The 25,843-nt window shown below is 45.2% G+C and overlaps 3 protein-coding genes across 4 annotated transcripts; 2 read left to right on the plus strand and 1 right to left on the minus strand.

Moving 5' to 3' along the window:
* Window positions 1-2,222: 2,222 nt before the first annotated feature.
* LOC147431969 (glutathione S-transferase U20-like) lies at window positions 2,223-16,538 on the plus strand. Of its 2 annotated transcripts, none has more exons than XM_086491792.1 (2): window positions 2,223-2,682; window positions 14,605-16,538. In XM_086491792.1, the coding sequence occupies exons 1-2, from the start codon at window positions 2,284-2,286 to the stop codon at window positions 14,971-14,973; spliced, it is 768 nt and encodes a 255-aa protein (XP_086347918.1). In that variant the 5' UTR covers window positions 2,223-2,283; the 3' UTR covers window positions 14,974-16,538. The 2 variants fall into 2 exon arrangements, with proteins under 2 accessions (XP_086347918.1, XP_086347916.1); XM_086491790.1 differs by lacking the exon at window positions 14,605-16,538 and adding an exon at window positions 2,789-3,364 and having other exon boundaries at window positions 2,230-2,682.
* LOC147431970 (pentatricopeptide repeat-containing protein At1g11290, chloroplastic-like) lies at window positions 15,551-17,850 on the plus strand. The gene has a single exon (XM_086491793.1). It carries the CDS (start codon window positions 15,551-15,553, stop codon window positions 16,193-16,195), a length of 645 nt encoding a protein of 214 aa, XP_086347919.1. The 3' UTR covers window positions 16,196-17,850.
* A 192-nt stretch (window positions 17,851-18,042) lies between these two features.
* Window positions 18,043-21,557, minus strand: LOC147431971 (pentatricopeptide repeat-containing protein At4g18520, chloroplastic-like). Its single transcript, XM_086491509.1, has 4 exons — window positions 21,189-21,557; window positions 20,860-21,099; window positions 20,084-20,725; window positions 18,043-18,183 (listed from the first exon to the last, which is right to left on the minus strand). Exons 1-4 carry the CDS (start codon window positions 21,555-21,557, stop codon window positions 18,043-18,045), a joined length of 1,392 nt encoding a protein of 463 aa, XP_086347635.1.
* Between the last annotated feature and the right edge of the window lie 4,286 nt (window positions 21,558-25,843).

Below are 25,843 nucleotides of genomic sequence, written 5' to 3' on the forward strand. Positions count from 1 at the left end.
GCAATAATGCAGATGAAATTGAAGCGTTTAAAGATGCTTTGAGAAAAACCTTTGAGATGTCTGATCTTGGTTTGCTACATTATTACTTGGGTATTCAGTTTGTGCAATCAGAGGATGGCATATACATGTTGCAGGCAAAATATTTGCATAAAATTTTGGACAAGTTTGGTATGCAAAATTGTAAGCCAATCTCTACACCCGTAGAAACTGGATCAAAGTTGAGCATGCACGATGCTGGAGAACCTTTTGATGTACATACTTATGCAGCAGCGGTTGGTTGCTTGATATATTTGGCAGGCAACACTCGTCCAGACATTCAATTTGGGGTTTCACAAGCAAGCAGATTTATGCACAGCCCAGGTATGCATCATTGGCAAGCTGTGAAGCGCATACTTCGTTACCTTTAAGGTACCCCTAATCTTGCCATGTTCTTTCCAAGGGGGGATATGTATGGAAAGCACAGTTCTATGCAGCTTCTTGGTTACAGCGATTCAGATTGGGCTGGTGATTTTGACACACGGCATTCCACAAGTGGCAATTGTTTTTTCTTGGGAAATGCATGTATATCTTGGCTAAGCAAGAAGCAACCCACAGTGGCTACATCAACTTGTGAAGCTGAGTACAGGGCAGCTTTCACGGCAACAGTTGATTGTGTATGGATACGCAGGTTATTGGCAGATCTTTGTGAGTGTCAACAGGCACCCACTACCATTTTCACTGACAGTCAGAGTGCTATGGCAGTTGCAAGGAATCCAGTATTTCATGCAAGAACAAAGCACATAGAGGTTCACTACCACTATGTCAGGGAAAGGCTACATGCAGGGGAGATCACACTAACTTACTGTCCTACACAGGATAACATTGCAGATCTATTTACGAAGGCGTTATCACGAGAAAAGTTTGAAGCTTTCCGAAAAGCTTTGGGCTTACTCTCATACACATGATGATCTGCTACCTTGTACGGATTCACACTATCACTACAGGGGGGATTTGTAGACATGTAGTAGTGTTAGTGTGTATACGCGCTTCACCAGGGGCACTTTTCTCCCACTGGGTTTTTCCCCCTGGACATCCGGTGTGAAAGGACACCTTATCTCTTAGGGTTTCATATAAGCTTTGTAGCTCTGAGTTTGTACACATTATTATTATTCCAATACAGAGAGAGACTACAGAGATCTCGTACACAAGCTCTGTGTCTTCTCCTTCTCCATCTTCTTCCTACTCTGAGTTGCTGTCTTTCTTCTGTTTCCTGTTTCATCATCTTCAACATCTCTCTCTCTTTTTGGCTGACATTTCTTTACTTAATTAATATCATGATCATATGAAGCCTCTCTCTCTTTCTCTCTTTCTCTCTCAAGCTTGAAAAAGCTGATGATGTTGTAACCGTTTGGTCTCATAGGTCAGTTAGGCCATTTGCAGATGTTACTAAACATTTCATCACTCTTTCTCTCTCTCTAGATCGTCGTGACAAGTCATCTGATAGGTCTGTTAGGCCTTTTGCAGACGTTTAACGTTTCATTTCATTTCATCACTCTCTCTCTCTCTCTCTCTCTAGATCGTGGTGACAAGTCACAACCTTACCTTGTTTAAAAGCCCTATCAGTGGCTTTCAACAAATGAAGCCTACAACGCTACACTGCCAAATAAGAGATGCCAAAAGGTCAATTCCAAAACCAGTAGCAGTGTACTGATCCTACTGGTAGCTTCATCAACTTATTCAATAGTCAGGCATATTCCATGGGTATTTGCCCCTTCATCTCGTGTGAAGTCCTTTTGTAAAAGGAATATGAATGCAAGGTTCGAACGCATGCAGACAGCAGCAGCAATTACTACTCTAAACCATGTTGGCGAATAGCATGTGTAGTACCAGCTGTGCTAAATAAATTGAAAAAAATCATGAAGCAGTTCCCATTTGAAAAAAAACCCATAAAGCAGTTCCCTCCTTTCCCCCTCGTGGCGTCGCGCACAGCTGTGGCCTGCCCTGCTTGTTCAACCAACACATCGTCGAGCTCTTCGCCCACTTCCAAGCTGCCTTGCCTCTCCAGAACAAGATTCAGCCAGCTCGCCGAGCTTGTCGCCCATTTGCAAGCTACCGACAGGATTTTGAAAGATTCGGTTTATTACATCTTTTTTCGAAATGTGTACGACACACTGATGGAACCAATGCACAATTGTAAAACACGGTGGCAACTAGTTTACTGAGGCCACATGCTTAGGAAATTGTATCCAAAGGAGAATAAGTCGAGGTCCTGCCCAGATCAGAGGAGGAGGAGGAGGAGGAGCAATGGACGTAGAGGAGGCGGGGGGAAGAGTAATGGACGTAGAAGAGGGGGCGGGGGGTGCAGAGGTGGTGCAGCTGCTCAACTTATGGGCCAGCCCCTTTGCCATGAGCTGCGCCATAGCCTTGAACATCAAAGGGGTGGCGTTCACGTACGTGGATGAGGACATCCCCTACCAGAAGAGCCCCCTGCTGCTGCAATCCAATCCCGTATACAAGGAGGTGCCCGTGCTCATTCATAACGACAAGCCCGTCTCTCAGTCCCTTGTAATCCTAGAGTATATAGAGGAAGCATGGCCACCATCGTGGGATGCTGCAGGCGGGGCACAAAGAGCTGCACTCCTCCCCGGCAAGGCTCGCTTGAATGCTCTGGCCCGCTTCTGGGCTCAATATGGCAATTGTAAAGTAAGCCCTAATGTGTGTGTGTGTGTGTGAGAGAGAGAGAGAGAGAGAGAGAGAGAGAGAGAGAGAGAGAGAGAGAGATATGCTGCTTTTTATGGTCTTGACTCAGTTTATAGAGACCGGCTTGAAGCTGATGAAGAAAGTAGGGGAAGAGCATGAAGCTGCAAGGCGAGACATCGTGGAGCAGTTTTTCTGGTTTGAGAAAGGGTTGGCGGAGACTGCTGCGGAGTCAGCAGGAGGGGGCAACGCTGGCCCTTTCTTCTTTGGGAATGACTGCCCCTGTTTGCCAGACATCGTGATGGCCTCTCTGGTAAGCTGGAAGGAGACGTATGAGAGCTTGGGCGCGTTTACATTCCCGGGCCCTGAGCAGTGCCCACGCATGCATCGGTGGCTGTCCGCCATGGCGCAACTGCCCGCAGTCACACCCGCCGTCCCCGACAAAGCCCGCCTCTTGACTCATTGCACGCTCTTTCGAGAAGCTGTCATACAGGCGGCGGCGGCAGCAAAGTCTTAAGGGTTTCATGTCATGATTGGGTGTCGATTCTCATCTAGAATTTTTGTCATATATTTGTTGGTATAGTTTCTAGAAGAACTTCACAGTTGATGTACCCTCACATTTCGTTACTGGTTTGTGATGAAGGTTTTGTAAATGTTTGGCACCCATAAATGATTGGGGGTTATGCTATGGGTGTTGGAAGTATTTTTCTTTCCGTCAAGGTCAGCGTCGCGAAGCAGAGGCTATGAACCGTCAAAGTACAGGGGAGGGGGGGGGCCAATCTGGGCCATCCCTTTACTGTTAATTAAACCTCGTAATCAGCGCTAAAACCCACGGATCTTTGCCAGATCAGCGTGCGGAACAGACTGCCATGCATCTAGTAGGAGCCTCGCACGTTGTCAAGCGTTTTTTGAATGGGCAAGAAGCTAATCAGTAGAGCAGGAATGCTTGTCAAATTGCCTCTTGTACGTAGGCATGCATAGCCCGTTGCACTTGGGAAGTGGTTTGTAAAGGCGGATGTAGAAAGGTTTGGTTTGTCTTGTCTGTTTGCTGATGTTTTTGGTCAAAATGGATATAATATGTATTGTTATTTGGAGGTTCTCCTTCGAAGCTATGTTGAAGAATTTTTGGGATGTGCGAGCTCGATGCAGTTGGTGAGTCTGAGCTTGTGTGAGTTTCGTTGAGAGGTTTTGTATTGCATGCTTGGACTCACTTTATTATTGTTGGTGCAAGGGTGGGCTAATGTATCTACAAGCAAAGGTAGAGGGTTAAATGAAAAAAGTGTCTTTGATAACTACGGGAGAGCCGTGAGTAGTGGGAGGTCGTTTTTGGAAAGGGGAGTGGTGGCGAGTAGAGAGAGAGGGAGAGGCTGAGAGTGCCAGCTTGGGGGGAAACAGGGACGCATATGTTTTGGCTGCAGTACTATCATCCAGCTATGCAAGGGGAATCACCAATTAGAAGGGGGGAAATGGAGCTACCAATGGTAGCAGGTGTGGAGCATGCAGGGAAGAGCCAGGTTGTGGGCAAATGAAGGAGCTTGCTCCCTTGTGGAGGTGTTGCGTGGTTTGTTTTTGTGCTGAGGCATCTTAAAGCAGACCGGGGTAGTCATGGAGGAGTTGCTGCCAATGATAAGTGAGTCGGAGTTCTCTCCAAAGTTACGCGACATTTAGCCTGTTGTTTTGCATGCTTTCAATTGTTGATAAGAGCCATCATTCACCTTGGGGGCCAGTGAGATAGATGGCGACATTAAAAACCAGATAAAAGAAGGCGAGACCTGGCTATGGATCACAGTTTGCGGCACTCAAGCTTTGTGGGGGGACTTTTGAAGGTTTCGAATAAGGTCGTGGGCAATTAGAAAAGCCGTACATGCCATTAGTGATGTGGGGCTATTGGATAGGAGTTGATATCTGTCCTACTCGTGGCCTCTCAGATGAGTGTGTGTTTGCACAACTCAGCATCAAGGGTAATCTGCACTGATCTACCAGAGCATGCGTTAAATGAGGCAGATACATCAGCCTTTTGCAGAAGATGGCTATTCTGCCAGCCTTTTCAGCGATCAACCCTAGCGTGCGGATCAGCCAGCAGGACAGGGCGGCCTTTTGCCCGACTTTATGGAGTTTCCCTATAAGTTACTTGGGAGAGGGCTTGAGTTGGTAGCTCTATATAGTCTTTGGAGTTGTAATTGCACGTGTTTGAGTGGATAGGTTTGTGATCCCGAACTGACAGAGAAGCATTGCTATAGAGGTGCCCCGTTCCGGCTTTCTTCTGTCATTGTTTTGGTGCCCGCCACTGAGGACCGAACTCCAGAGCTTCAGTTTACAATGGTCTTATCTGCAGGTGATCCAATATGGACATGGCTTCAAGCAGGCATTTTACTGGTGGTCCTGGAGAAGACATCTCTGCATGGTTTCAAGTTGTGGAGAGGGAGTTTGAGCGTCTCCAAATTTTGGAAGATGATGAGCAGGCTAACTATGCATACCAATGACTTTTGGGAGACGTGGCTTATATTCATGATTTGCCAGCGGACGAGGACCAGTGGAGTTGGCGAAGCATGAAGCCGGCTCTTTTTCTGGCTTTTCATCAACCACCTGAGGTATTTTCTATGGTTGAAAGTGGTAGGATGCTCCTAAAGACTTGGAGAGAGCTTCAATTGCAGTTCTGGCTCAGTCTAGAGGCTTCAACTTCGTCAGAATATGTATCTCATACAATGGAGCTTGACCAAGATATCTCTTTTAGCCTTGAAGAGCCTGTAGAGCTTGAGGTTATGTATGAGGAAAGTGAAACCGGCCTGTTCAATCCAAAAAGGGCGGTAGACTTTACTTTAAACCTTGATTTAGGTTTCACCCATTATTAGTCGTCTATTTTACTTGTACTTTCAAGACACAACAAAGGGGAGAGGGATACAGGCTGCTAGATTGCACCTGTATGAGTAGACAGACACCAGATTGGCCTCTGACTTAGGTGCCCCTTTCGGTATTTCTTTATTGTTCAAAAGAGGGAATAAACGTTGTGGTTCCCTACAAGCTGCCCCGCACAAACTCGGCTGAATTTCCACTGTTCCAGCCCCCAATTTCGGCAGCATAACTGTACTAGAACCCTTCACAGTCGGTATTCCCACGCATTGGCCGACTTTCCCGACGCATACGGGCACTTTGCAAAACCTGGCGAGAATCTGCAGCACGCTGAATTCTCTGTTTTCAGCCCTGAAAATGCGCCAGATCACCTGTACAGCGGTCCCCTTGCGTCCCCGAACCTCCTGGGGGTATTAGGGTCCGTTTAGGGCCAAAACCCTAAACCTGCAAAAATACATAGCAGGCTGTAATTTACTGTTTCGGGCTCCGTTTCGCGTGCCGGTCGCATCCCTAGCAAGTCCTCGAGCTCCCGCACCTGTAGGGCTACTTGCCCTTTGAATCGGACGAGATTTCTGGCGTGAAACCTCTCCGAATTCACCTGTACCTGCGGGGGGATTAGCCGCTAGCTAATCCAGTACCTGTGCAAGAGGCTCTTGCCTCGGCAATCGTGCATGAACCCACACAACTGTACATTGGTCAAATGAAGAGCCCACTAGAGGGGCATAACATACTGCCAAAGGGGAGAGAGAGGGCAGTGCGTAGCGTGCAGGGCATCACTCCTGGCACCGCACTGTACATAGGAGGGAAAGCAAGCACTCCATAGCTCTTAACCTGTGACAGAGACTTGCAAAATGAGCCTCCCAGCTATAAATCACGTTTTTGCCTTCTCTATAAGTAGTAAACTGGCCTCAGAGTGCCAAGTGTCACTCATTTGTGCATTTTCCCGCTTTAGACCCTCGGGTCTAAAAATATCTCACCTGCAGCCTCTGTTGACTTGGCCACAGAGTAACAAAATGATCCGCATGTCAAACTGCACGTAAAGACGCGAAGACATTTTTTAGGTCCCAAAATAGCAGTTCCCTAAATTTTAGGAGATGCTGCCATTGTATCTTTCTAGGTCATCCGACCCTCTTTGTACACTGCGGCCACATCCAGAACTGAAATGTAGCCTCTGTAGCTAAGGATTCCACTTTGGCTAGTCAATGACCCCACTTGGCTAACCATAGTCCTTGTCCAACCTTAGTGCTCTCTTGCCCTCAGGCCTGGACTCCCTCTGGACAGTTCCACACTAGCTATGTAATGCAGGGCAGTTAGATTTCCCGAGGGGTGTTTCCAAGAAGTGAAAGTAAATAGATAATAAGAAAGAAATCAACCAAAAGGATAGATAGTAGTCACACGCTGGTGACATACCTCCCTCTTGAAATCTCAAACGTCCTCGTTTGCATCTATGTCGTACATGCTTACTGTCAACACTGATATATTCAACACCTGTCGACACATATACGACACATACATGCTCATTGTCAACCCTGGTGTATTCAACACCTCGTCGACTCATGTATTGCCTGCGTGTGAACCCTGTCCCAATGACATAGTGGTAGCTGCGCACTCTGCCATTGCTTTGAGTCACTAACTTTCCAATGACAAAATGGTAGCTGCACATTTTGCCACTGTCTTATAGTACACGTTGGATCCCGTAACACTTTCGAGCATACCCAAACCGACAGTTTAAGAATGCAGTTACACATGTACCCTTCAATAGAAGTAATCAATGTATCCTTGACAAACTGACAAGAAATACTCAGTTCTATAGCACTAACCAAACTTTTGGACATTCCATAAGAGCAATTGCCAAACTGACAATCTGTACAGCTCTAACATTCATGTAACAGGTATTTGATTTGAGCTCACTTTAAATACCATGTACATCATTTGTTTCAGAAGCCATTGTCACACTGACAATCCATGTAGCTTTGAAACTCAAGGGGTCAAGGTAGGTTGCAAATCGAAGGCTTCAAGGTAAAGTGATAACACAGTTGGTGACTCTGCAAGTTCACCTTCTTCCATCCACTTAGCATCCATTGGTGGATAGTTTCTGAACTTTACCAAGTAACGCCTAGCAACCTTGCCTTTTACTTTCCTTTCTTTGTGTGCCAAAATCTGTTCAGGGACCAAGATCTCGTCAAGTTCTTCGACTTCCGGCTGATCTTCAGCTGGCATATCTTCTGGCACATCACCCGCATAGGGTCTGAGAAGACTCACATGAAACGCATTGTGAATCTTCCAACTGTCAGGCAATTTTAGTCTATATGCAACATCACTGATTATGTCGCACACTTGAAAAGGCCCATAGTAACGCATGCTGAGCTTTGGAAACAGTCTTTCCTTGCCCTTCATCTCTTAACCTTGCCTTTTCAAAGCGTAAAAGCACCCAATCACCAAGTGAATATACCACTTCACGACGGTGACGATCAGCTGCTTTATTTTGCTTTGCCTGAGTCCTTTGTAAGGCCACTTTGACCTTCTTGTACATTTCATCCATGTCCTGAACATACTTATCTGCTTCAAATATCTTGTCCTTTGTATGCAGTATGGGAGGAACTTTCTTGCCACCTTCAACTATCTCAAAGGGTGCCTTGCCAGTTGATGAATGCACTGTATTATTGTATGCATACTCTACCAATGGCAAATACTGCTCCCACTTTCCTTTATGCTCTGACACATAGCACTTCAGCAGATCTAGGACAGTAGAATTTGCCTCTTCTGACTGCCCATCTGTTTGAGGATGAAATGAGGAAGAGAATTTGAGCGTGGTGCCCATATTCTCAAACAAGCCTCTCCAGAACAAACTTGTCATGCGTGGATCACGGTCGCTAACAATCGACTGTGGCATGCCATGATACTTGAAAATATTGCTCATAAACAAGCGTGCCATCTGATCTGGCTTTATCTTCTTCCTGACAGGAATAAAATGAGCCTGTTTGCTGAATCTGCAAATAATGGTCCAAATACCATCGTTTCCTGTCTGCGTTCTCGGAAGATCAAAGATAAAATCCATAGCAATACTTTCCCATGGTTTATCTGGAATAGGTAGTGGTTGCAATAACCCTGGTGCCTTTTGCCTGTCAAACTTGACCTTTTGGCATATTAGGCATTCTCGCACAAAGGCATCCGCATCCCTTCTCAATGTAGGCCAATAGAAGAATGTCTCAACCGCTTTAACTGTAGCATCGATACCACGATGCCCTGCATACGGTGGGACATGACTTTCTTCCATAACTTTGTGTCGCAATGGCTTTGTCACACACAATCTGCCATGCATCATCATGAACCCATCTTTGAGAAGATAGTGTTCATGACGTTGTCCATCCATTAGATGCTCGAAGACCCTTGCAAAATCTTCATCATTTGCATATTGTTCTCTCATATCATCAAGTTCATGATGATAAGGAATCGACACAGCTGAAATTTGTGGCTTCCTTGACAAGGCATCAGCCACAACGTTCTTCTTGCCTTCCACATGCACAATCTGAAAATGGAACATGGACAAGATATTTGCCCATCGCATATGCTTCTCAGATAACTTTGTTTGTGTCAAGAAGTATCGCAAGGTCTGATGATCCGTTTGGACAACGAAATCTGCACCTAGCAGGTAGTGTTTCCAACTTAAGAGCGCATGAATCACAGCCAGTAACTCTTTCTCATAGACCTGCATGGTCATCTCTGGCCCTTGCAAAATTCTGCTCTCATAGGCTACTACCCTGTCATCTTGCATTAGCACTGCACCAATGCTACTACCGCAGGCGTCGCACTGGACCACAAATGACTTCCTAAGATCTGGCAACACAATGACTGGATCCGAAGTCATCTTTTCCTTTAAGAGATTAAAAGCTGAAATCTCTTTCTGTGTCCATCTAAAGGTGACTGCCTTCTTTTGAAGAGCATGTAAAGGTGAAGCAATCTCAGCGAAATTTCGGATAAACCTTCTGTAATAGGAGCATAGTCCCAAAAAGCTTCGGACATCATGCACCGTCTTCAAATTTGGCCATGAACGTATTGAAGGGCATCACTAAAAATTCGTAAAGGCCAAACGTTGAACGTAGCAGGAGCATTTGTGAGACCAAAGGGCATCACTAAAAATTCGTAAAGGCCAAACGTTGTTCTAAAAGCAGTCTTGTGCACATCCTCTGATCTAATGCGGATCTGATGGTACCCACTCTTTAGATCTATCCTGCTAAACATAGCTGCTCCTTCTAATTTGTCCATAATATCATCAATTCTAGGTATAGGAAACCTATTCTTGATGGTATTCTTGTTCAGTGCACGGTAGTCGATGCACATACGCCATGAGCCATCCTTTTTCTGCACCAACAACACTGGAGAACAGAATGGAGATGAATTGGGCTGAATCAGCCCCTTTTCTAACAACTCCTGTACTTGGCCCATTATCTCTTTCTGCTGAGCCGCACTAACCCTGTACGGAGGCTTATTTGGTGGGCTATTGCCTGGCACCAAATCTATTGCATGGTCCTCGGGTCTCTCTGGCGGTAATTGAGACGGTAATGAATCGGAAAAACAGTCACTATACTGTTGTAGAAACATTGACCTTTCTTTATCTAGCACAGATAAATTTGATTCATCACAATCTGACACTTCACGTGCAAAAACCAAGTACGCAGAAAGATGCTTTTTCATTACAGAAGTAATAGCAGAAGCTGATACAGTAGGAATAGACTCCCCTTTAAGCTTTACATCCAGAATGTGAGTCTTTCCCCTGCTGTGTACAGTGATCTTTTTGTTGTAGGCATCCATGATTCCCTGTACACGAAACAACCAAGGAATACCTAACAACACATCACATCCGTCCAGTGGCATGATGTAAAATTCTTCAGCATCTACATAGGACTGGATATGTAGACGCAACTTTCCAATGATGGGTGTCACAGCCTATGTATGGCCAGGACATGCCAAACCTGCCTCTGCTGTATACCCCATCTCTTCAGGTCTGATTTTCAACTTTGAAGCCAATTCTGGGGAAATAAAGTTGGCTTTGGCACCTGGATCAAAGAAGATAAGCACTGTTTGATCCCTGACCTTTCCCCATGCTCTGCAAAGCTCACTTGCATCTGAATTTGGCTTGTCGCCCACCATTTCTGGCACTAGACCAGCCATGGGCTTCTTTCCTTTCCTGTCCTCCTTGTCTTCAGAATCAGCTGGCCTTTTCTTTGTAGGACAGTTGTAAGCAATGTGGCCAGGCTGCTCACATATAAAGCATTTGTTTTCTGTCCTCAGGACCTTCTTTTGCTCTTCTGACTTGCGAGGAAAACGTCTTTTCCATTTCTTTGTTGGTCCTTTTTCTGATTCAGCCGTAGCTTTGTCTTTCCCTGCGTTGGCTGACTCCCGAGTCCCTTTAGGAGCCTCATTGGGAACGTGCTTCTTGGCTGAATTTTTCTTGCCTGATCCTGCCTTGACGCCAGTGTTAAATTCACAATCTTCTCCCTTGAGCAAACCATTGCCAGTGTTTGCTACCTCGATGAGCTGCGTCAAAGTAGTGACTTTTGTCTTCGTACAGTACTTTCTCAATCCTTTAGGTAGGCCACAACAGCATTTTTCAATCTGTTCTGTCAATGGCACAAACCTATAGGAAGTTACTGGAAGTAGAGCTTTCCAAAACTTCTGATTGTAATCATCCAGATTCTTTCAAGTGGCAGCATTAAGCTGGTGCCATTCTGTCATGACATCTGCTTCAAAGTCATCAGATAACCATGCTGCTGCAAAAATCTGCTTGAAATAAATCCATGTGGACGGAGCTTGCCCTTGAAGCAATAAAGTTGTCCACCATTGTCCCGCATTCCCTGTCAAGAAAGTGGTTGCCTTGCGGACCTTTGAAGCCTCTGTAAAGTTTCCCCCTGCATAGGCCTTGTCAAACTGCTGGAGGAATGAAAGAGCCTTCTTCCTGTCATCAAACCCTGTAAAGGTCGTGAATGTCATACCTTTGCCACCTTCTTTGTACGGAGTTGGCCTCTCCAGCGGCGTTAAATTGTCATATGGAAGTGACTGAAACATGGGAACACTATTAGGGTTCATCTGTGTTCCTTGGCCGCTATTAACTTGACCTGGAAATGCCATATTTGGCTGCTGATTTGTAATTCCAGCCATACCAAAATTTGCCTGTGGCATCCCAAATTGGCCCTGAGTGCTCTGAAACCCTGGTTGCATACCCATGACACTGTACATGGGGTTAGGCATCATCGTTTGAGCACCCCCAAACACTGTTCCTGGCGTATAAAATTGATTTCCAGGTGCATGACCAGCCATGCTCTGGAATACCGATCCACCTCCAAAATAGCCAGGGTGTACTGAAGGTGGTGGGAAGACCTGTTGCATAGCCTGTAGGTTGCTTCCCTGCCCATTAGAACCAGCTATAGGCTGCTGAAAGGTGGCGGGCTGAACTGGTACAGCCTGAAAGACTGGCATCTCAGCCACCTGTTCTTGCACCTTAGGCATAGGTTGTGGAGACTGCATGTTCTCCGTCAAGTGTACAGGTGTTTCCATTGACTGTGCGGTATGAATCACCTGTGCTCGAGCCTTAACAGGCTTTTGAATATAATCCAGTGACCCAACTTGCTGAGACGGAACAGGAGGTTGCAGAAAGGCTAAAAACCTCGGATTCTGCATTACTTGTGTGAACATAGCCACAGCAGTAGCTAACTGGGTCCTGAATATATCGTCATCTGTCTGTGGTGGTCTTGAGGACTCACCCACTTCATGTGTGTTGACCTTGTGAAGAGGAAACCTCTTCAGTCACATCATCTGGTCTGTCAGCCATAATTGCTATTCCCTGTGTCTGGTCTATGATCCCCTGTGTCTTCAAGCCCAAAACTGACCAAGGCTCACTTCTATGGGAAAAAGTGATTTAATCCCGTCGATGGAACCATGAAACCGGCCTGTTCAATCCAAAAAGGGCGGTAGACTTTACTTTAAACCTTGATTTAGGTTTCACCCATTATTAGTCGTCTATTTTACCTGTACTTTCAAGACACAACAAAGGGGAGAGGGATACAGGCTGCTAGATTGCACCTGTATGAGTAGACAGACACCAGATTGGCCTCTGACTTAGGTGCCCCTTTCGGTATTTCTTTATTGTTCAAAAGAGGGAATAAACGTTGTGGTTCCCTACAAGCTGCCCCGCACAAACTCGGCTGAATTTCCACTGTTCCAGCCCCCAATTTCGGCAGCATAACTGTACTAGAACCCTTCACAGTCGGTATTCCCACGCATTGGCCGACTTTCCCGACGCATACGGGCACTTTGCAAAACCTGGCGAGAATCTGCAGCACGCTGAATTCTCTGTTTTCAGCCCTGAAAATGCGCCAGATCACCTGTACAGCGGTCCCCTTGCGTCCCCGAACCTCCTGGGGGTATTAGGGTCCGTTTAGGGCCAAAACCCTAAACCTGCAAAAATACATAGCAGGCTGTAATTTATTGTTTCGGGCTCCGTTTCGCGTGCCGGTCGCATCCCTAGCAAGTCCTCGAGCTCCCGCACCTGTAGGGCTACTTGCCCTTTGAATCGGACGAGATTTCTGGCGTGAAACCTCTCCGAATTCACCTGTACCTGCGGGGGGATTAGCCGCTAGCTAATCCAGTACCTGTGCAAGAGGCTCTTGCCTCGGCAATCGCGCATGAACCCACACAACTGTACATTGGTCAAATGAAGAGCCCACTAAAGGGGCATAACATACTGCCAAAGGGGAGAGAGAGGGCAGTGCGTAGCGTGCAGGGCATCACTCCTGGCACCGCACTGTACATAGGAGGGAAAGCAAGCACTCCATAGCTCTTAACTTGTGACAGAGACTTGCAAAATGAGCCTCCCAACTATAAATCACGTTTTTGCCTTCTCTATAAGTAGTAAACTGGCCTAAGAGTGCCAAGTGTCACTCATTTGTGCATTTTCCCGCTTTAGACCCTTGGGTCTAAAAATATCTCACCTGCAGCCTCTGTTGACTTGGCCACAGAGTAACAAAACGATCCCCATGTCAAACTGCACGTAAAGACGCGAAGACATTTTCAGGTCCCAAAATAGCAGTTCCCTAAATTTTAGGAGATGCTGCCATTGTATCTTTCTAGGTCATCCGACCCTCTTTGTACACTGCGGCCACATCCAGAACTGAAATGTAGCCTCTGTAGCAAAGGATTCCACTTTGGCTAGTCAATGACCCCACTTGGCTAACCATAGTCCTTGTCCAACCTTAGTGCTCTCTTGCCCTCAGGCCTGGACTCCCTTTGGACAGTTCCACACTAGCTATGCAATGCAGGGCAGTTAGATTTCCCGAGGGGTGTTTCCAAGAAGTGAAAGTAAATAGATAATAAGAAAGAAATCAACAAAAAGGATAGATAGTAGTCACACGCTGGTGACAAAAAGTGATCAGGAGATGGGATACAGTGGTGACTATGGCGAGTCCAGCACCGATGGAGAGGAGTCTTTCTCAGACGAGGAATGTGAGGAAGAAAGCTTGTGTTCTCTTAAAGCTGTGTATCCGGACTTGCAATCTGTTAATCAAGAGTTAGAGCAACGGGTTGGGTTACCTCTTGTTGTTGTTGAGGAGCATTTCTGCCAGGTGGAGATGGAGATGTGTCAGTTGGTGAGTTTGAGTCTGTTTGTGGTGAGTGTAAGAACCCAGGTGAGCTGGTCTTACAGGTTGAGAGCCATGTTGATGGCTGTGTGGATGATTATGTTTTCTTTGACAATCTTCTATCCGAGGCAGGTGTTGTTGCTCCTATTGTAGCTCAGTTTGATGGTTGCAGGACAATGAAACCAATGGAAAAGTTTTAGAGAGTTTATTCGATGAAGGTGGGCCTCTTGAACAAGTAACAGGTGATTTAGTAGTAGATGTGTATGCAGATGCTACCCATGTGTTCAAAGCTCTTGTGTGCCTTTGTGCGGGCATATATGTTTTTGACAGTCTTTTAAAGGACCTCGTGGTTAAGGCTTGTAATGGTGGTGCTGAGACAGGTGTGGTGAATAGCGATGTGGTTATCTCAGACTCGTTTCGGCTAAAAGCAGGTTCTTTTGCTCAGGTGATGGACCAAGTGAGTGTTGCAAGAGATTTGCTGGTGCTGCCAGTTTCTAAAGCTGGTAATGCTGATGAGGGTGCTGGAGGTCAAAGTTGGGATTGGGTGAACTCTACTATTGGTTACGTTTTGGATGGTGTCAAGAGACTATCTGGTGATTGGCAGTGGGATTTGATCAGCAGCAGTTTATACAGTTATTTCTGTGCTCAGAGCTGCCATGATAGTGGTTTCATTGTGGCTGTGCCAGCTGATGCTAGGACTTTTGGGGTGAAGACAAGGCAGGAGATTTTTGCTATACTTGTGTGGAATCCAGGTGGAAGTCTGCATTTGTTTGGGGGGCCTTTGAGCTTCCCTTTTGATCCAGGAGGTCACTGAGACAAGATAGTATGTTTGTACAGTGTACAAAGTTTTTAAGGTGCTTGACTTGAGTGTGTTTGTGTAGGATATAGGGTCCTTGACAATAATGTGCATTGCCTGACAATGATGCTCTCGTTCTTGGTACTACACTGGTGGACATTTATGCTAAATAATGTCAACTTGACAATACACAAGAAGTTGTTGATGAACTCCCTGCTCGTGATACAATCGCTTGGAATGCTTTGATTGCCCAATATGTTCAAGTCTGAGTATGGTTTACACACCATGCAACTTGCGGTTATTTCCCCAAGAACAATCCCTGCATGCAGGAGTGTAAGAGCATTACTGTGCTCAACACTGGCCTTGTCGATATGTATGCAAAACTCGATGCTGATTATAAGAGAGTATGCAGTAGAGACAGATATTATGGCTGCCAATGCTCTCTTAGATATGTCTGTACAGTGTGGTGCAATTGATATAGCACAGGATGCTTTTGATAAGCTCCTCATTCGTGATCTAGTCTCATGGAACACAGTGATCACACGATATGCTCAGCATGAACGTGATGAGGCAGCAATGAGCTGTTTACGAACGAATGCAAGCTGAAGGTTGTTCTCCTAATGCTGGTTCTTTTGTATGCATCTTGAAAGCTTTTGGTAGCCTAGGAGCTGCATACATGGGAAAAAGAGTTCATGCTTTACTTGAGAGTCACATCTTGGAAGAACAAGAAAACATTGTTGGCATTGGGTTGTTAGTTTTGTATATCAGTTGTGGCATGCCTGCAAAAGCAAAGGAGATATTTGATGAGATTCCAATAGGGGATACTTCCTCATGGAATGCACTAATTACTGGTTATGTAGATCATGGACTCGGTGATCGAGCAGTTCACTGTTTTGGACAGATGCAAGATGAGGACATTGCACCTGCTGTTGTCAACCTTGTCTGTATCTTAAAAGCTTACGGCAGTATACAGGCAATTGAAACAAGTGAAGAGATACACATGGAGGTTCAGAGGCAGGGATTATTGGACAAGCATATGTTGCTAGCAACTGCATTGGTCGACATGTATGCAAAGTGTGGTATGCTGGCAAAGGCCCAAGAAGTTTTTGATGCGCCTCTAACAGCAGGCTCCTTACAGGGTGAATGTTTCGAGAATATATGTCATATTTCCATGGCATGCGATTGGACAGTGTCGCACCTAATAGCACTACATATGCCAGCATGCTCAAGCTTGTTCTGATAGCGGTCAGGTAGCTAAAGGAGAACAAAGTGATTGGAACTGTTGTAGTCTCCATAACCTGCTGCTGAGCATGAATGCTCTAGCAGGCTAGGGGGGTTGGCAAGCTATGTCAAGCGTTTTTTGAATGGGCAAGAAGGTAATCAGTAGAGCGGGAATGCTTGTCAAATTGCCTCTTGTACGTAGGCATGCATAACCCGTTGCACTTGGGGAGTGGTTTGTAAAGGCAGATGTAGAAAGGTTTGGTTTGTCTTGTCTGTTTGCTGATGTTTTTGGTCAAAACGGATATCATATGTATTGTTATTTGGAGGTTCTCCTTCGAAGCTATGTTGAAGAATTTTTGGGATGTGCGAGCTCGATGCAGTTGGTGAGTCTGAGCTTGTGTGAGTTTCGTTGAGAGGTTTTGTATTGCATGCTTGGACTCACTTTATTATTGTTGGTGCAAGGGTGGGCTAATGTATCTACAAGCAAAGGTAGAGGGTTAAATGAAAAAAGCGTCTTTGATAACTACGGGAGAGCCGTGAGTAGTGGGAGGTCGTTTTTGGAACGGGGAGTGGTGGCGAGCAGAGAGAGAGAGAGAGAGAGAGAGAGAGAGAGAGAGAGAGAGAGAGAGAGAGAGAGAGAGAGAGAGAGAGAGGCTGAGAGTGCCAGCTTGGGGGGAAACAGGGAGGCATATGTTTTGGCTGGAGTACTATCATTCAGCTATGCAAGGGGAATCACCAATTAGAAGGGGGGAAATGGAGCTACCAATGGTAGCAGGTGTGGAGCATGCAGGGAAGAGCCAGGTTGTGGGCAAATGAAGGAGCTTGCTCTCTTGTGGAGGTGTTGCGTGGTTTGTTTTTGTGCCGAGGCATCTTAAAGCAGACCGGGGTAGTCATGGAGGAGTTGCTGCCAATGATAAGTGAGTCGGAGTTCTCTCCAAAGTTACGCGACATTTAGCCTGTTGTTTTGCATGCTTTCAATTGTTGATAAGAGCCATCATTCACCTTGGGGGCCAGTGAGATAGATGGCGACATTAAAAACCAGATAAAAGAAGGCGAGACCTGGCTATGGATCACAGTTTGCGGCACTCAAGCTTTGTGGGGGGACTTTTGAAGGTTTCGAATGAGGTCGTGGGCAATTAGAAAAGCCGTACATGCCATTAGTGATGTGGGGCTATTGGATAGGAGTTGATATCTGTCCTACTCGTGGCCTCTCAGATGAGTGTGTGTTTGCACAACTCAGCATCAAGGGTAATCTGCTCTGATCTACCAGAGCATGCGTTAAATGAGGCAGATACATCAGCCTTTTGCAGAAGACGGCTATTCTGCCAGCCTTTTCAGCGATCAACCCTAGCGTGCAGATCAGCCAGCAGGACAGGGCGGCCTTTTGCCCGACTTTATGGAGTTTCCCTATAAGTTACTTGGGAGAGGGCTTGAGTTGGTAGCTCTATATAGTCTTTGGAGTTGTAATTGCACGTGTTTGAGTGGATAGGTTTGTGATCCCGAACTGACAGAGAAGCATTGCTAAAGAGGTGCCCCGCTCCGGCTTTCTTCTGTCATCGTTTTGGTGCCCGCCACTGAGGATCGAACTCCAGAGCTTCAGTTTACAATGGTCTTATGCTGCAGGTGATCCAATATGGACATGGCTTCAAGCAGGCATTTTACTGGTGGTCCTGGAGAAGACATCTCTGCATGGTTTCAAGTTGTGGAGAGGGAGTTTGAGCGTCTCCAAATTTTGGAAGATGATGAGCAGGCTAACTATGCATACCAAGGACTTTTGGGAGACGTGGCTTATATTCATGATTTGCTATCGGTCGCCAAAAGGGGTCGCTAGAAAAGAGGGAGCTGACCATTCCCTACACCGTAAATCTACTCGTCATTCCACACCGGAATCTTGCCCTGCAGTCGTTGGATATACGCCACTCGAATAGGCAGAATGAAACGGTACGAGCTGATGCGTGACGACCAATCACATGCTGCCACCTTACTGCGTGTGGGCTCTGATCGCGCCTGTCAACACTACAGAATCTGGCACCAAGGTGATTACCGGCTGGAGGGGGTTGCGCGCCCCTCCCCCCTGCACTTGACGGCTGGAAAGGACCCTTAGTGTCCTTTCCCCACAATACCCCGGCTGCCGTCGGTCACCATGCGGTCAAGGTATTATGGGGAAGGGACACTATGTGTCCTTTCCCTACCCCTTGAAAGGCTGCCCTGCTCACGACTGAGAACCATTTTCCAAGCAAAGCGTAGGACACCGTTGGATGCAAAACACACCTAGGTGTGTGTGTGTGTGTTGTGTGTGTGTGTGTGTGTGGGGGGGGGGGGGGTGTGGTTGTTGTTTACTTAGGTTTGCAATTTTTCCTAGGGAGATCACGGTGTACAAATTGTACAATGCGGGTGGCTTGGTGGAAATCGGTGTGGGTTTCGAATGGGTAGCAATTTTTTCCAATGTTAAATGCTCTCGAGATGCCCACCGTGCACTCCTCGTCAATCGCACTACCTTGGGACAATCTTGGCCACGTGCCCTTTAGGGAACCCCCCCCCCCCCCCCCCCCCCCCCCCCCCCCCCAGTTTCGGTTTTAACTTTAACATGTATGATCCAGGAATACGTTGTCACTGGGTAGTGCGATTGACGAGGAGTGCACGGTGGGCATCTCGAGAGCTTAATGTCACTCCATTCAACAATGGGTCTTTGATAGTAGTACGTGTCCCTAGTTTTGGTTTATTCCCTGAACAAAGGGAATCTCAGGCAGATGCGGCGATGCCTCTTTGTCTCTCTCTCAGTGACTTGTATTTGGGGACAAAATTTTATAGCTGGGAAGGCGTCACACAAGCCCATCTGTCAATTGTCATCAGTGCTCTTGGAAACAAAGCTCTACCAATTTCTACATAAGCCCTTCTTTCCTCCAACTCTTTTTGAGTCCCCTCTCTTTTTGCTATTGAAACGGTAATCTACTAGATTCTCTATCTCTCGTCTCCTCTACTTTGGGAGGATTTATCATAGACTCTTAGAGAGAGAACCTCTTTTTACCTTTCACAATCTAGGTGCCATTTACATACATGTACGTATGCTCAACGGAGGTACAAGAGTCATGTGGGTGACTCAGAACTACATAAGGAGTTGATTTACCACCATAAAATTGATTGTTGAGCATGATATGCATGCATGTGCACGCACGTGTGTGTTTGTGTGTGTGTGTGTGTGTGTGAGAGAGAGAGAGAGAGAGAGAGAGAGAGAGAGAGAGAGAGAGAGAGAGAGAGAGAGCTCCATGCATTGGATTCTTGGTCCTCGGTTTTGATAAGTATGTAAGAACATTGCTATGCTATAATGCCCGAGTATTTAAGCTATTGAAGTCTTTCACAAGTTGACAAGAGTGAAATTTTCTTTCATTTAACTAGATTTAGTGTGTGTAAATTGATTTTGGAATGTTCTTTTTTTTTTTGGTCAATATACTTGTCCTCATCATTTTTAGGGTTTTTGGAGGGAAGCAAGCCCACCAATAACTTTGTCCCGGAATCTTATGTGCATGATTTCTCCATCTCACTCAATCTTGTTGGCATCTTTGAGCATGCCTGCAGCTGAATAAATATTTGCCATGCAAACATAAAATGCAGCATTGTGTTTGTCTAATTGTATGGCGTGATCAAAGGCCCATTTCCCAAGTTTAACATTGTTCCATTTTCGAGAAGCACCTAGCAAAGCAAACTAGAGTGGTGGATGGTCAGAAGATTCCATATGGTTAGTCATGGCAAGCGCCTTATGAAAGTGCCATGCACGACCAAACAAATAAGACAATCATGCATGTGTGGTGCTTTGTGCATGATGTTAGGCCATGAAATCTTAGCATATTTGCATAATACATTTCACCTAATTCAACAAAACAAGAATGACTACATGCATTAAGCACACATGAAAAAGTGACTGAATATGGGGATGGCCCACACACCTTTGCATCCGCTCAAAACATCTCAATGTTTCCTCACCCCATCCTTGCTGAGCATATTGTGCCTTTAGTGCATTCCAAGAGAAAAAATCTTGAACAGGAAGCTTGTCTAGTGCTTCTTCTGCTTTTGCAAGTTCCCCACATTTTACATACATATCCACTAAAGCAATACCAAGCACACGTGTTTTCCCAAGCAGCCCCTGATTAATAATCTCATCATGGATTTGTTTGGCCTTGTCAATTGCTCCTGTGCTGGCACACGCCTTCGACACACAAGAAAAGTGAGTGTCAAGGATCAATCCCTCACGTTGCATCATCTCAAAATGCCTAAGAGCTTCCTCACCCTGCCCGTATTTTGCATATCTTACAATCATTGCTGACCAAGAAACTACATCCCGACAAGGAAGATTATCAAGCCTTGCCTTTACTAGATTATCACATTTCGCATACATGTAGACCAAAGCATTTCCAAGAACGACATCCTTCTGCAGCAAACCCAAACTCATGATCTTTCCATGAATTTGCTTACCCCTGTCAAGGTCTCCTATGCTGCCACAAGCCTTCAAAATGCATGTGTACGAACCGGCACTTGGAGCGAGCACCTCGTGCTGCATTTGGTCAAAGCATTTCAGAGCTTCTTTGCCCTACCCCTCTTGGGCTTATCTTGCAATCAGTGCACTCCAAGATACGGCATTGCAATGGGGAAGCTCAATCAGCACTTTGTGCGTTTTCACAATCTCACCACACTTGACATACACGTCCACCAAAGCACTGTGACATACATGTCCACCAAAGCATTGCCAAGCACAATGTCTTTCTTTAGCAATCCTTTTCTGGCAAGTGCATCATGAATCTCCTTGTCTTTGTCCACTGCTTTGATGCTTTCACAAGCCTTCAAGAGGGAAATAAAGGTAACAGCATTTGGATAGAAACCCTCACGTTTGATAGTGTCAAACAAGGTCAGAGACTCATCCCCTTGGCCCTGTAGTGCTTACCCAGCAATTAATGTAGACCAAGCCATTGCATCCCTATATGTACTTTGTTTTTCTGAGTGCTCCGCACTTGATATACATGTCCATGAGGGTACCATATCTTTTCCCAAAAAAACCTTGTTGTACACTCTTTATCATGAATCCGTTCACCCTTTTGAAGGGCTTTCAAGCTACCACATGCTTTCAATATGCAAATATAGGTGATTGCATCTAGAGAGTGTCCCACATCTTGCATCTGTTCAAAACAACTAAGAGCTTCCTTGGCTTGACCACTATGAGCGTATCTTGTAATCAATGCGAACCAGGACACTAACATTTCGGACAAGAAGCTTGTCAAGCACCTCTTGTGCTTTTCAATTGCACCACATTTGGCATACATACTCACTAAGTTTCTTGTAACATAAGGGTTTGTTTCGAGCCAGCCTGTTTCCAAAATATCATAATGCATAGTACAACAAGCTTGTGACGGGCATCGCGGGTGTGATGAGCCTGGCTCTGAAGCAGGATGGATTTACGTCTATTGCTGTCAATGCGAGTGGCGAGTACACTTTGGCACAATGCATGGGCTACTTGAACGAGTCGGAGTGCTCGGACTGCCTGACCAACATATCCCAGCAAGATTTCTGCAATGGGTCGCTGAGCAAGCAGGTGCATCTCGCCAGCTACTATTATCACTACGAGCTTTACACATTCTTCGAGGCGCCTCCCTCCCTTGATCCTCCCGCACCAGCTTCGCTCGCCCTTCCGCCGTCCACCAAATCTTTTGATTTCACTTCGCTGCTTAGTTCGCTGGCTTTTGGTTGCAGCACTACTATAGTTTTTTGTTTATGGGACCGATGAGCGCTTGCCAAGTGGCACCCAAGAGCGTTCAAGAAACTTTTTGGGCCTATTGAGTAATCAAGGTAAAAACAAAGCATGGAGACAATACATACTGGATCTAAGTGCATGGATTTGATTGATTGTGTTTGAATGAGTGTCAAAACTTAAGATTATGCTTGTGATGCATTTAGTTTGAGGTGTTTACGTTCCAAGCCGGGCCCACTACATCAAACTGCATATTGGTAGTTCTCTATGAGTCTATTGTGCAAGTTGCACTTTACCCTCCATGAGCCAAAAAAGTGTGTAAGTGCTTCAATGCTTGTAGAATCTATTCTTCACATTAAGCAAATTGGAATACCGGTGGACACGTGTCGCAAGCTCTAACATTTGACTAGTTTTCCACTCTAACATGAGAGAGAGAGAGAGAGAGAGAGAGAGAGAGAGAGAGAGAGAGAATGCAGGCTACAACACCAGTGATCACCAAACACTCTTCTTGCTGCATAACTACAACTCGCCTGGGCCCTGCCCGTTCCTTATAAATTCTTCTTTCCTCTAGCTCTATCTCGAGATGATTACACAATGAGCAATATCGTTCATATATTGCAAATATGGACACAACAAAGCATTGAGGCAAGTTGCCCATCCAACACCCATGACACAAAGTGGACATGCTCTCTCTCTCTCTCTCTCTCTCCCCACACACACACACACACACTTATCAAATGCCACATGAAATGATTTTCATGTGGCATTTGATAAGTGTGTGTGTGTGTGTGGGGAGAGAGAGAGAGAGAGAGAGAGAGAGAGAGAGAGAGAGAGAGAGAGAGAGAGAATATACCTTCTCTTTGCGTCCGAAGGACGGGTTACATACTAGTAATAGTAAAGGGCATTCAATTTCCAACTTCTCCTTGGTAATAAGACCCCATCATTGTAAGTTTTTTTTTTTTTTTTTTTTTTGCTTTATTATTTTTGAAGAAGTTTCTCCCTCCTTTTTCCTATCTTCCTTTTCCTTTATTTTGTATAAAAGTGGCCATTTTTCACCATCTTTCTTTCTCTCCTTGTTCTTCATATTTTATGCAAATATATATAAACACACGTCTACCTCTCAATTAGACCCCCTTTCTACACATCCACAAATATCCTACTTTGCTATGTCCAACGACACCATCTTATTGAGGTGTATGAGGGGTGGTAAGTTGTTCACTAATCGCATGCTCCATGCACTAGTTGTTGATTCCAATGATAAAAATGCACCTCCTCAAGTGGTGCAAAATCACGTCACTTTGTTTCCAATCTTATTTCCTACGAATTAATGCCACATTTTCAAATTTTCAAAAGCTTTAACTTGCTCCCAAAGGGAATGCGACCATGTGGCAACACTATCAATATATGGAGCAATGTAGCATGGAAAGATGATACAATTGGTAAGGGGGAGGTCATATATATACCCCCACACATAGGGGGGTCGGCCCAAATCTCCAAATTATCTTTGTTGAGAAGTTGTGGCAGCTCTTAGAGGAAGCTACAGAGTCACTTGGAATGTCAAGGGCCACCTAGCACCCACCTGATGAGTGAAACAGACACCTCTGCCATTGTTAACAAAGGCACAAGATTGCCCACATACACCTGTGGAGATCAATGAGATTCTCTACCTTCAGTACCTTCTTTGGAGCTCTCAAAGGACACATGTGAGAAATTATGTGATGTAGATCAAGCCATGGACACCTCAACATTTGCAACTACTAAGCACATCGTTGAAATTTACCTCCATCATTGGATACTTCAACATGAACGACAGAAACCAATAATCCCTAAAACAATATGACATGTAGATAGATCAACTATCATAGTCCCACCATATTGAACTAGATAGCTTTCATGTCAAATTTGTATTTAAGAGCATAAGATAAAAGAATAACTTATTTCTCATTTTGTTGAATGTGCACATAGGTCATCCATATATACTTCGATGAAATCCTAAAGATACTCCCTAAAGGCACGATTCATCAGCCTTTTAAACGTGGTTGGTGCATTTGTTAAGCTAAAAGGCATTACCATGTAAGCATAGATCCCAAATTCTATAGCAAAAGCAATTTTATGTTAATCATTTGGATGGATTGATGCTTGGTTGTAACCCAAAAAGCCATCTAAGAAACTATAACCTATAGAATTTGGGATCGTTCCAACACATAGTCATTTATAGGCAAGCTTTTCCTTTTTCTTGGGCATCACTATGATAGGATGAATTTGACTTCATGGATGAATTTGAATTCTTTCAACCTATCAATTTTTGCTTTGATCTTGTTAGTGAATGTATCATTGTACATGTAAGGGCGCAATTTTGCTTGGCTTTACATCATCTGTCATAGTGATTGTGTGTTGGAAAATCTGCGAATCCACTCCCTTCAGATCATGTAATGACCACACAAAAATATCGCGGTATCATTTGAGTGTTTTTACGAGTAGTTCTTCTTCTTTTGGTGTTATGTCATTAGCGATGAAGATTGGTTTTGGTTCTTCTCTAGGGTCAGCCAAATCCATGCACTAGGAATGTTTTGGGAGGTCATATGATGTTCCCTCCTCAGGCTTCACTTGCAGGTGGTTATTGTACTATGATTTTTATTAAAGGCTACATGATTAACTAAGGGTATGGTGTCCCCTTTCTTCTGAGTACAAATAATAGCATTTTTACCTTTATGAGAGAAAGTGATAAGTCTTTCAGGGTAGATAAGCCTAGCAGATTTCCTATGAAACCATGGAGGACCTAGAATAACATCTTGTGATTCAAGAGGAGCGACATAAAATTCCTCTGGCTCTACATAACTTTGTATATGAACTCGGAGTTTACCAATCAATGGTGTGACTGACACTTCTTGTTCTTTGAATGCACCTTTAGCTTCTTCAAGAGGTCCCACTCTCCTGTCTTTATTCCCAGCTTCTGTGCTAACTCCTTTGAAATTATTTTGTGTGTTGATCCTGGATCCATTAAAATAAAAGAATTTTGATCACGGATCTTATCCTACACATAACATAATTGATTAGCATCTGGAGGATCATCATGAGGAGTAGTTATAACATTGCTTACCTTGAGAGGCTCACGCTTTGCATTGCGTTGTGAACATTTGCGATAGGATTGATCCACCGCTTCACATCTAAAGGAGCGATTCTCTTTTCGGTAATGCGCCATCTCTTCAGGTGAGAGATGGCTATTCCCTTGATAGGTCTTCGGGGTAGCTTGCTTCTTTGCAATTGGCTTTGCGGTCGAGCTACCGGTACCTTTGTCTCCCTTTGGAGGAGTCTTTGACTTGAAAATCTTGTGAGCCACTCTTGTATAGTGGATCACTATAGAAATAGTCTTAGGCCAGAGTTCTTGCACATACGTGCGCATATCCTCGGGTAAACAAGGCTTTTGCCACTTAAAATTGGCACATAGATTGCTTGGTTGCATGAGAAAAAGAGGAGAGAAAAAGACTAGTTCGCCCTCCCAAGCCCCATTGACACACATAGGTGATAAAGATACTGCGGGGAGAGTTGAGAGACCTAGAGAGAGAAGAGCGGCTACATCAAGCCCTTAGGGATAGCTTGAGAGCCCTAGAGAATGCCTAGGTGCAACCCTGAGACTCCTAGAGCACTCTCACTTCATGGTCATGAGGTAGGCGGGCATGCATCTCGGCAACAACAACTGAGTACCTGCAAACTGTACATACTGAGAGTGGGGCCTGGCATGTGTTTATATAGGCTATGGGAGCTGGGAGGGCGCCTTGGGGCTCACACCAGCAGGAATAGGGGGAGAGAGAGAGAGAGCTCGATTTCCCTCCAGGAGGCGAAGAATAGGGCCATAGGGCAAGCCTTGGCTCTATTCCTACTTGGGAGTGTGGATGAGAGAGGGGGGAACCCTATATTTAGAGAGAGAAA

Source organism: Adiantum capillus-veneris, chromosome 20 (assembly GCF_014529385.1).
Source record: "Adiantum capillus-veneris isolate H3 chromosome 20, ASM1452938v2, whole genome shotgun sequence".
Classification (NCBI taxonomy): Eukaryota; Viridiplantae; Streptophyta; class Polypodiopsida; order Polypodiales; family Pteridaceae; genus Adiantum; species Adiantum capillus-veneris.

Excerpts from the sequence above, each read along its gene's own strand:
- LOC147431971 (XM_086491509.1), bottom strand. The coding sequence starts at position 21,557 with ATGCATTATGATATTTTGGAAACAGGCTGGCTCGAAACAAACCCTTAT. Across the intron at positions 20,726-20,859 it reads GGACGTGTATGTCAAGTGTG|CACGAGGTGCTCGCTCCAAG; the intron begins GTGAGATTGTGA and ends GACCAAATGCAG. Across the intron at positions 18,184-20,083 it reads ATATTCAGTCACTTTTTCAT|GCGCGATCAGAGCCCACACG; the intron begins GTGTGCTTAATG and ends TAGTGTTGACAG.
- LOC147431970 (XM_086491793.1), top strand. The coding sequence starts at position 15,551 with ATGCAAGCTGAAGGTTGTTCTCCTAATGCTGGTTCTTTTGTATGCATC.
- LOC147431969 (XM_086491790.1), top strand. The coding sequence starts at position 2,284 with ATGGACGTAGAGGAGGCGGGGGGAAGAGTAATGGACGTAGAAGAGGGG. Across the intron at positions 2,683-2,788 it reads CTCAATATGGCAATTGTAAA|TTTATAGAGACCGGCTTGAA; the intron begins GTAAGCCCTAAT and ends GTCTTGACTCAG.